The sequence below is a fragment of the Passer domesticus genome, chromosome 8 (genome assembly GCF_036417665.1).
Source record: "Passer domesticus isolate bPasDom1 chromosome 8, bPasDom1.hap1, whole genome shotgun sequence".
NCBI classification, from domain to species: Eukaryota; Metazoa; Chordata; class Aves; order Passeriformes; family Passeridae; genus Passer; species Passer domesticus.
The window spans coordinates 53,734,748-53,745,559 of record NC_087481.1 but is presented as its reverse complement, the minus strand read 5'-3'; the positions used below and the strand labels follow the sequence as shown (position 1 = coordinate 53,745,559).

At 37.2% G+C, this 10,812-nt stretch overlaps 1 protein-coding gene across 4 annotated transcripts in view; it reads right to left on the bottom strand.

Annotated features, from left to right (window-relative positions):
• Positions 1 to 351: 351 nt before the first annotated feature.
• The window catches only part of WDR11 (WD repeat domain 11), a 34,859-nt gene continuing 24,398 nt past the window's right edge, over positions 352 to 10,812 (bottom strand). For all 4 annotated transcript variants that reach the window (XM_064431481.1, XM_064431482.1, XM_064431483.1 and 1 more), the window contains exons 20-29: positions 9,428 to 9,536; positions 8,614 to 8,676; positions 7,566 to 7,631; positions 6,720 to 6,888; positions 6,389 to 6,484; positions 5,871 to 6,036; positions 4,912 to 5,009; positions 3,849 to 3,994; positions 3,006 to 3,085; positions 352 to 2,475 (exon numbers count right to left, since the gene is read on the bottom strand). In XM_064431481.1, the coding sequence (XP_064287551.1) occupies positions 2,318 to 2,475; positions 3,006 to 3,085; positions 3,849 to 3,994; positions 4,912 to 5,009; positions 5,871 to 6,036; positions 6,389 to 6,484; positions 6,720 to 6,888; positions 7,566 to 7,631; positions 8,614 to 8,676; positions 9,428 to 9,536 (1,151 nt within the window). In that variant the 3' untranslated portion in view covers positions 352 to 2,317. The remainder of the gene's footprint in view (positions 2,476 to 3,005; positions 3,086 to 3,848; positions 3,995 to 4,911; positions 5,010 to 5,870; positions 6,037 to 6,388; positions 6,485 to 6,719; positions 6,889 to 7,565; positions 7,632 to 8,613; positions 8,677 to 9,427; positions 9,537 to 10,812) is intronic.

Genomic DNA, 10,812 nt, shown 5'->3' with positions numbered 1-10,812 from the left:
TTATACAATTCACTCAGTTCATTTTCAGGTTGCGAGAACAGAAAGGGAGGGAATTTCTTTCATCACTTATTTCTGTGCCTTGCAAAACTCAGGATGTGCAGACCGTGTCCTGCTCTAATTTAACCCACACAAATTTTATGTTTGCTGCTGAAGCCTGGGAATTGATGCTGCTCAAACACAATGTTTCATTAGAACTAATATGGAAAATGTGACTCAGATGTACAAAGGATAATCACTTCCTCTATTAAACCAGCCCTGAGCATTGTTCCTGTCCAGAAGGCAAAATGACAACAGTTGCACAAGCAGCATTCATTTCCAATGATGGTTTTCTATTAAATCAAGACACACAGAGACTTTAAAAATATTTTTATTATTGTAATGAGACTGCAATATTATCTAAATAAACTTTTCAATCACTATTACACTCTATTTTCCTCATGAAGGTTCCAGTTGGGAATGCCACAAATTATCCTGCAACCTGTACACTTAAAAGTTTATAGAAACATTCAGTATTTAAAGGCCTTTGCAATATGTTGTTGTTTTTATTTTTTTTTAAACCATCAGAGTTATAAATCCAAGTGTATACTGAAGCAGATTTATCTCAGAGACCCACTGACAAACAGCTTCAAGGGCTGTCAAAGAAAAAGCTTGGGTGTGCTCACAACTCTGTGGGAGTCTTGTCCACAAGGGCTGCTACAGAAGCAAGAGATTGAGCAGAGCTGTAGCAGTCAGTGAGAGCCAGAATTTAGGCCACTGCTAATTACAGTTAATTTTGATTAATTCTGTTGCTCACGTAATACTTAAGGCAAATTTGCTTGTATACTCATTTTCCCAAGCTAAAACAACAACATAAGCACAGTTCACAATACACTGAACAAAAAGTATTTTAAGGTAATTTATGTAAGATGTGGCAAGAACAAATACAACACATTGCAGCTATAACTCCTACTTTTCTGCTCAGAATGATGAAACTCCCTTTTTCAGTTTGTATTCAAAAAGACTTGAACAGTGTACCCTTTCCAATTTTCTCAGAAATGTTATTTAAGACTTGAACCAAAAGTTTTCTGGAGCTGGAGATGTCCCAAAGCTGATGGGAGTTCTGAACACATATCCACAAATCCTTGAACAAAAGGAGAATCCAATGCACTGTTACTGCAAGTAGACAACACAAAAATTACATTCAAATGAGAGACATTTTATAGGATTCTTTTCATGACAACAAACTCAACTTCAGTAGCTCCAACAAGCTGGGAAAAAGAAGAATTTAGGCTTTTAGCCTAAATGCCACAGTCTTCAGTTTGCAAGGGCAGTGTACCATCAGCACCCACTCCTCAGCTGTAAAATTTCTCATCAGTAACACACAGAAAAGAGACATCTGCCATTAGAAACAATAACACAAACAAGTACTGAAATACTGGCAAAAAATCAGAAAAGAGGTTTTCGGTGGCATCCTTGTGTATGTGGACCATCAGATATGATAGCAGAAGTATGTAATGAAAAAGCCATTGTTTTGGCTTTGCACAATGCTTTTTTCACCTTTTGTTAAACAGACATTCAATAACCCAGCAGTGACTGGGGACAGCACCAGCAGAGTCCTGACCCTGCTGCTCTGCAGGTAAAACCTTCTCCCACCCTCTGACAGGCAGAATCAGCCCCCAGGGTGTGCAGGGAGTGCACACTTGAAAATAAAATGGAATATAACACTCCCTTAACTGGCAAAAGTGATGTTTTATGGATTTCTGGAATGTTAGAAGAGCAACATTTGCAAGTGAACCTGTTAAAGATTCCATCCCAGGCAGTTATGGAAATGACAATACAGTGAATTGATTTAAAATAACAGTAATTTTAAACAAGAAATTGGACTGAAAAAACCATGATGTTCCAGCAAAGAACTGTGTGCTTTTTGATCTCTATTTATTTTTAAATATATTTATATTTTTACAGTACAGACTAAGTAATTTTTACATATAAATACAACAGTATTGAAGTTCTATTAAGATTTGATTTTTAGAAGTAAATGGACCAGACTTTGACACAGGTATGGAAGCCTTTCAGCACATCTTTAAATTTGATTCCTGCTACAACTGAAAAAGTGGAAATATTATTGTATAACTTTATCACAAGCTTCTTTCCCCTCTTGTGAAAGTGCAGACAAATTTAATAAAAAGCAACACCGCAGTTCTTCATCCTGACTTCCAACACATTTAACAGTATTTGCTCAAATCCCACAGATCAGCTATTACAGTGATTCAAGAGAAAAGTGAATTTTCACCCAGTGGAATCCCAGTCTGCCAGACAACCTCACAACACAGAATTCTCACTCCTGTGTCACCTCCTCCTTCGGCTGCTTGAGTTCACTCAGAAGCTCCTTCCCACTTTCTCCTGCTTTTGAGGCAAAGAGAACAGCTCCCTCCTTAAAGCCCAGGAGCTTCAAGCTTCTGGCATAATCTGCATACACAGCATGGATCAATTTATGTAAATGAGGCATTAAGGAAAACACAAATTAATAGCAAAACAAAAAAAAAAATCAGAATCCTTTTTCACCCCCTTCTTACTCACTGGCTCTCCCAAGATGAAAATGCTGAACGTTGCTAACAGTCGTGCTAATCCATTATTTTTCAGCACAAGTGAGAAAAAAAAGTTGCTTTAAATCCTGCTTTTGAACTCATATGAGTATTTATAAAGCAACATGCAGACTGCTGCAAACTAAACCAGACATATTTCAGATATGCTTAAGTACCTACCATGATACAATGGCATAAATTGCAACAGAAATCTTAATGTCACAAAGATTTTTTCATTAATTAGACCTGAGTTTATCTACATGACTTATTAGTGGCATTTTTTATTTACAGGCTGATGACTCCATAGGTATTATTTACATATACATTATTATTTACAGTATATAATACAACAGTTTGTGCAACTGCTCAAACAGCTTCCCAGAACATCAGGTCAGATGTGACAATTTAGTGAGCACAGAGAGGATTTCAGAAAAAGGATATTTGTATCATCATTAACTTCAAATGCCCCGTACTTCAGACAAGCTTCTACAAATAAAGCTGCTCTATCAAAGTACCTCATACTGTTAAATGGAAAAAAAAGAGAATAATTTGTTAGGATACAAACCAGAAAAGTATTCCAGGATATCACACCAAAACACTTGCAGAGAGACTTTCTAAAACTTTGTTATATCTCCCATCCTTCCTTGCACTCATGAACTTGCTATAAATTTTCCTGAAAGATCAGGGTTGAAGTTACTGAGAAAAAATCATAGCTACTATAAATCTTTACTGCTTGATCCATGGGTGCTGGCAATCTTAAAGCCTGTAGTAAAATGAAATGCCAGTCATAGCCCACAGGTTCAAAGTAATTAAAGAAAAACATGCTTGTGGGAAATGGATTTGTACATAATTCTCAAAGTTTGACAGAAGGTTCACATAGTATGTATTTGCAGGTAAACTTTGAGATAAGAAATACTGACTTAGAAATGCTATGGAATGGGATAGATATTGATAGATTGAGAGACAAATGGAACTAGAAACAAGTTTTAAAGGACGGTTTTGTAAATAAGATTAGATACTTTAGAGAAATATAAAAATGGTTATAGTGTATTGTAATTAGGAAATAGTTGGCTTCTGATTGTCATAGCCTGAATTGTAACTATTATCTGTATTGGCTCACCCTTCACAGGAGACTGAAAATGGAATAAAAGTTTTTAAAATGCCTCTCAGTTGCCCCATCTCTGGGTCACAAAAGGGCTTAGTCTGACACACGTGAAAATAGAAACAGATGTCAGAAATGGGTGTGGACAAGAGAAAACACAAGTTGTGCTGTTTCACCTTTACCTGTGTAACATCTCTGCAACTTTTGTGAAGCAGCCAAGAGACAAGAGGACCAGGATGGCCTTGGATTTCTGGTTGACCTGGGGGGAGCAGAGGTGATCGACCCAACGGCGCAGCACGTCCGCGCACTCCTCCGAGCTCAGCCGCACCTGGGGGACACAGCAGAGCCTGAGGGACCCCCAGCTCACCCTGCTGCTGCTGCACCCTCCTCAGGGCAGCACCCTGGGCAGCAGCAAAAGCATCTGAAACCACCAGTTTTTAATAAAAAGTATGCATATTTCTTGAGTTAATAAGGTATTAGAAAAATCAGGTATCTGCGCATAAAAATACTCCATTTGGGTCACTCCATTTTTACCTGTGATTAACATAATTTTTACCCCAAGTTGTTCTAAAGTTTTTCTAAATCAAGAAGCTACTTTACTGAAGACTTAAAAAAAAATCTTAATTTTTCTGAAAAGCAAAATTTTATTTAGAAAATCTAAGTACAACTTGTTCCATTCTTTCCTCAGGAAATATAACAGAAACACTGCTTTGGAGAGACTGAAAAATCCTTACTAATTCCTGCCCATTTATAACGTGGAGAATTAATGCTGTGTCTGGGTAGTTTCGCTGTAATTATGGCTGCACACTAAAACAGAAGGTGATGACAATTTATGTGGGTGGTGGTAATTTTGAAATCAGCCCACACACTACATAGAGCTCAGCACAAAGTCACTGCTCAGTTAATTATTCATATCCAGGAGTGGGGTTTTGTAGTTTATTACCAGCTTTATACTGCTGCAGCTATATGGACCTTCCCAAACTGCTGAAAATTTAGAGAATTGAGTATTCTAAGCATTTTTAGACCCCAATCCTGTAATGTGGACAATGAGGACAGACTTGTGTGGCCAGAAGGCTGAAGAATCTGCCAGCTCTGACTGAATGGCCTGGCTTCTCATAGCTGAATGGCATTTCTAATTGACGTTTCAGTGATTTAGGGAACTTCAGCACCCTGCTCAGCCTTCCTAAGCAGAGATGCTAAGCAGGTGGTTGGTGTTCTCAGCCTGGGAAGCGGGGAAGTGCTCACCTTGGCCAGCCACGCTGCTCGGTTCCACTCGCCGTAGGTCTGCAGGTAGCGACAGGCGTCTGCAGCCTTGTCAATCAGACACAGCAGCTGCACCCCCTCTGCAACAGAAACATGCACCCCACTCAGGAAATCCAGGGAAAAAGAGCTGCTAAGTGTGGAAAAGGATCCCCATATCCTCAGCACATGAAGATGTTGAGACTGCTCTCCATATAACCTGGGTGCCAGTTATTGCATCTTCGTTCTGGGCTACAAGGCCACACAAAGCTCTCATTTATCTTTGTTCTGAATACAAATTCAGGGTTCACAGGACTTCTCATCATAAAGACATAATGATCTTTGTAAATTAAATAAATGGATTTTGTGGGTACTTCTTTATATTAATTTAATTTAATGTTGTCCACAACATTAAATTAACAGTGCAATTATTAACAGTCTACAGATTGGAAAGTAGTTTTTTCCAGGCAAGCACACTTTTAACTTTCTCAGCATGCTTGAGTATTTCAGTTATATGGTTGTAACTGAAATATTTAGTTTATATTTCAGCTCTTGCATTAAGCAAAATTAACCTGTACTTGTAAGAAAACATATTATGAAAGAAAGTTCTGAACTGAAAAGGAGACTAAATCAGTATTTCATGTTTTGTAACAGAGACACCAAATTTTAGTTAATTCTTTAATTAGAAAAGTGGAAAATACATATTACGTGTTCAGCTTCTCTTTGTGCAAAAAACTGCTAAAGGATTTAATCCAGAAGTAAATTTTCCAGTGAAAATAATTCAAGACAACTGAATTTTATAACTTGGTTACTGATCATTTTTGTGTTAACTACTCTGTGTAGTGTCTACTACAGCACACCCAACATGTAAAACCCAACACTGCAGGATTCACTCCTAATTCATTGGCATCCCTAAAAATGGTGAGAATTATCAGTTCACAGGCAAAGAGAAAGAGATGTTTTACCTGCAAGCTTTCCATTGGCTATCATGTTGGTTGCCACCAGTTTAATGGTGCTTTGGGATGGCCCTGATGAGGTGACAGTTGTGACCAGGCAAGCTTTGAGTGAATCACAGTAATAATGTGCATTCTCTGAACTGGTTTCCAGCAGCAGTTGCACTGCTCTGTCAGTCTGGCAAGAGAAAAAAATACAGCTTTGACCACAACATATTAATTTTGTTTAAAAGCCTTTCTATATTTACCCTTTTTAAGACATGGAACAAATAACAATGGAAGTTAGTCTAAAACAGGCTGCAAAAATATCTCCCTGTCTAGTAATGAGTAAGATTCTACTTTAATAGGACATCTGCAATAAGGACAGCAGTGAAAACTCACCATGAATTTAACATAAGGATGCAAAAACTCTGCACTGGGTTCATACAAGTAGGAAACAACAAATGAATTTAAAAAAAAAGCTTTCCTTGAACAGGCTAAGTACACAAAACAGGGAAGAAGAATAAAAAATTCAAATATTACCCACAAACCTGGCCCAACAGAAGAAGCTGATCAGCACATTTCCTGGTATGATCATATGTTGATCTCTTCACTTCCTGGAGATTCACCCTTTCCAGTTGGAATTTCTGGACAAAGAAGGAAAAATATTTTAAGTGTAAGCCTACCATAAGAAATAAAACCAGGCTTTTAAAAGATATTTACATATCTTGCCAGTTTTTGGACCAACCTCTATTTTTAGTACCAGGAATGTTTTAATCCAGACTGGTATGTTACTAATAAAATTGAAATATGTACAGGGAAGTCAGTGTTTATTGTACTGATGACATTCTTTTAAATTTGGTTTTGAACTCTCTGACATACCTGGAAGTAAGAATTTTCACACAGCACATCATAGCATATATCCAGAGGATTAACCAGCTGCTCCTGAAGGACAGCTGTGTCTGGTTTTGAAGGCTTTTCCTGGCATAAGCTGTGCAAATAGTGGGCAGCAATAGTCCAGAAGTGCAGTTCGGATTCGTCCCCATACAGCCTGAGAAGATACAAAGCAGGATGTGAAACAGGCTTGTGTTTCTTCATACACCACATAAAAATATGATATATTTCATTTTCTCAAGGACTGTGCATTCCTGTGGGCAACATAAGTACTCTGCATTATCAGTGGGACAAACTATGAGAGAGGATTATGGAATGACATTCATTACAACAGCAATTAAATTCCAGGAATGTTCAGCACAGAAATATGTGGAAATTGATATTTATTAGTATTTTATACTTAGTCACTGATATCCTCTTTCTAACCACAAGTTAGTAAGTTTTAAAACCACCTCTGAATTCAGACAGACTAAAACTAGCTCAGTTTAGGCAGAGGAACCACACAGAACAAATACACTTGAAATAAACCCCAGACCCTCCCCTGTTTGTACAGAGCTATTGTGAAGTTCTAAATGACATTAAGTGTAATGTGGCTGCCAGAGCTGCAGTTATAAAAGAGCCACCAAGACTGAAGGAAGTTCCTTGTTTCAGTGAGGTAACATTTCCATTTTGGTGCTAAAACCATTCTACTCAATGAGTAACAAAGTAGTTTAGGAACTGTGCTAAGTTAAAGGACAACTGGGTGAGTTCCTAAACTTCAGCTCATTCCTGTGCATTAATACCATCAAGATTTTCCTAGGAAACATTTCCTATATTTATCTAAATCTCTTCTACCTGGCAACCAGGAGACATCTCTGCAGGAGAGTAAAATCTGGATCAAGCAGAAGTTTCTTTATGTCACTGCAAAAGAGAAAAAAGTGTTAAAGAATCTGCAAAATGCTGGGCAGGATTTTTTGTTTGGTTGATTTTGAACACAAATAGGATTCACCATATACAAACTGAAAAGATCAGCCCCTAAAATACACAATTTATTTTCTGAAATGAAAAAAATGCATCTATGAGAACAATTACAACAGAAATTATATATAATTTGAAATATAGGTGATCTCCAGGGGCAATGCAGGGAATCCATCAAGAACTCTTTATCCTTGCAATACAGGGAATCACCACCAGGGTGTATGCAAAGCTGCCAATTAGTCTGCAGTAATTCTACTAATTACAATATTAACTCAGCTATAAATAATCTTGCAGCTATAAAATTTCACAGCAGAAGGGATGCACATGTATGAATTTAGGCTTTCCACAGGTGTTTCAGACTGGATAAAAATAGGCTGTTGCCTTTGCCATCCTACCAAATGAAAGGACAAAATGAAAATGGACAAAATTATCTATTTACCGGTTTTAACTATAATTTTCAAGGTTTAAATTGAACGTCGAAATCTGTTTTCTTTGTAAATAGAGCAATGGGCATCAACATTACTCTGGAATTATATCTTCAACAAAGGATTTTTGGAATCATCTTTTTTCCTCAGAGCTCAAATATCCTAACAAACTTTGGATTATTTAAGTAGCAATGTCCAATGCAGCAGCATAAAGAACCCCTAAATCCCTGAGAAGTACTGCTTAAAACATTCCAAATGCTCACAGGTCAGTTGCAAATCATGTACTGACCCTATCAGTACCTTTAAAGCACCAAGTTTAAAATTAAATAAAATTCACAGTAAAAAAACCTTTTTTTAAAATAAAAACTGTCATTCTCAAGCACATCTTTACAGAAAAGAATTCTTTCTTCATTAACTGTGAATTGCCACAAACCTCAGATATTTTGCCTTCTCAGAATTCCATAGCTTACACAAGTAATAATAAAAAAAAAAATTCTTACTTGGATAATGAATTCAACTGCTCTTGAAGAAGGCTTTTAATATTTTCATTCTCTGGATAATCACTGCATTAAAAAAAATAGAAGTTTTCTGTGTTACAAAAAATAGAGAATTATCTGAAATGGAAGAGCACCACTTGCAAGAGAAAACCACAGGTTAACAATTGTTACATGTTAACAATTTTTCACATTCTTTGGGTAAGCCATTCAGACAGGATTCTTTATCCAGTTAGCAGTTCCAAAATAGCAGTGAAAAATTTGGTTTGCTTTCACTCAACCTCACAGTCAGTGCCAATCTTTCTTTTCCCATTTTTCTTTTTCTCATTAACCATAAAAGTAATAAAAATGGCAATGCCTAGAGCATTATTAAGTGACCATGAGCACAGTCCAGGACACAGAAATGTGCTCCTCTGGTGATGTGGATGTGGCTCTCCAAGAGTACAGACAGGTCTATCAGGATATCAGAATATCAATTTCATTTACACTTTGGGAACAACTCTGATGGCTGCATTAACTTCTAGAACAAAGAGAACAGTTTCTCTCAGAAGTAATATAATGCCATAAAAATAATGCCAGGACTGAAAGCAGACTGCAGTTTTTAACAGCCAAGTGCTACTGAAAGCCAGAAGAAATACCTGACCTTAGAGCCTTACCTATATTACTTTCAGCAATAAACAGTGAACTAATTATAATTTTGACTGTCCCCAAGAGTGAGGAAACTTATACATCCAACAGTTATTTGCACAGAAAGACTAATAAAAGATATAGGCTTTAAAAAATAATAATATGTTATATATAGATCTATATTTCTTCTTACATGTCCATAATATCTAGAGAATATTTCTCATCCCACGGTTGATGCAGCAGGAATGCTTTTAAAGCTAATGAAGCCCTTGGAACAAGCAGGTAGGGACACCAGACAGGTTCTGAAACAAAAGGAAAAGATTCATTGTCCAGAGAGTCACGTGCAATAATCCTGTGCTCATTGATCAGAAAATGCACCTCCAGAAAATATACCACCAGAAAATGAACCACAGAAAATGTACCACAGAAAATGTACCTCCAGAAAATGAGCACCAGAAAATGGGCACGAGAAAATGCACCACAGAAAATACACCACAGAAAATATCCCACCATCAGAAAATGCACCAGCAGAACATGAACCAGCAGAAAATGTACATCAGAAAATGTCCCAGCTTGTCTGCAAGCACCAGGAAAATCATACATGAAAGTCTTTTCACACACCCAGCACAGAGTGCTACACATAAAAGCTTATCACTACACTGAACAAAAACATTTCATAGAAGGTACAGGGTTATCAACCATACTCAAATGAGAATTTCAGGATATTCCATAGTGAGTTCAGCCATAGGCTCCTGGAATGCATTTTACTGGCTTTGGCAGAGTTGTACAATGAATATTGCTACATGGTGCAAAGTAAAGCTATACCAAATATATCATAAAGCATGTTTAGTTTTGCTTTGTCCCCCTAATTCCTACAGTACAATACAAGGATTAAACCCCATCATCTGGCAAGGATGGTGGGAAGTTTAATAAGATACAAATTGTACATTAGTGCTGTCACACAAGAGTAGAAGTCAGTAAGTCTGTATCAGGTACAAGGTGTGGGTGACAGGCAATAAATGCTACCCAGTGACTGAGCAGCAGAACAAGTACCAAAACCAGCTCCATCATTAAACATTCACAACTCCCTGTACTTCGTGTGCACTGAGTGATGTAGGACTCTTGTAAATGTGATTTGGTAATTAAAACATTACCACAGAAGGAAAGTTCAATCACAGCAGCCTTACAGCTGGCACAGCCTCATTTCAGTGTGCTTGGCTTTACAGCATTCATCTTTGTAACTTAATATTGCAGAACACTCCTTTGGCAGCAAAAATGGCTGTGATAAATTACATGTTTCCTCAAACAAACCCACGCCACAGCTCCCCACATCACAGTTTATTGCACATGTCTTGGAATCTACTGGGTTTTAAGGAAATTATATGAGTAAAGGTACGATTGACTCAAAAGGCAACAACAAGAAGAGTTATTTGGAACACCAGTAATAATAAATACAAAAAAATGTAGTTTAGTTAACTAGTTAAATATTTAAACTCCCTTCTTAGACATATGGCTAAAAAGGCAAACAGAACTAATATTGCTATTTTAAAGGTCAGTTTGAAGTGCAATGAATCAGTC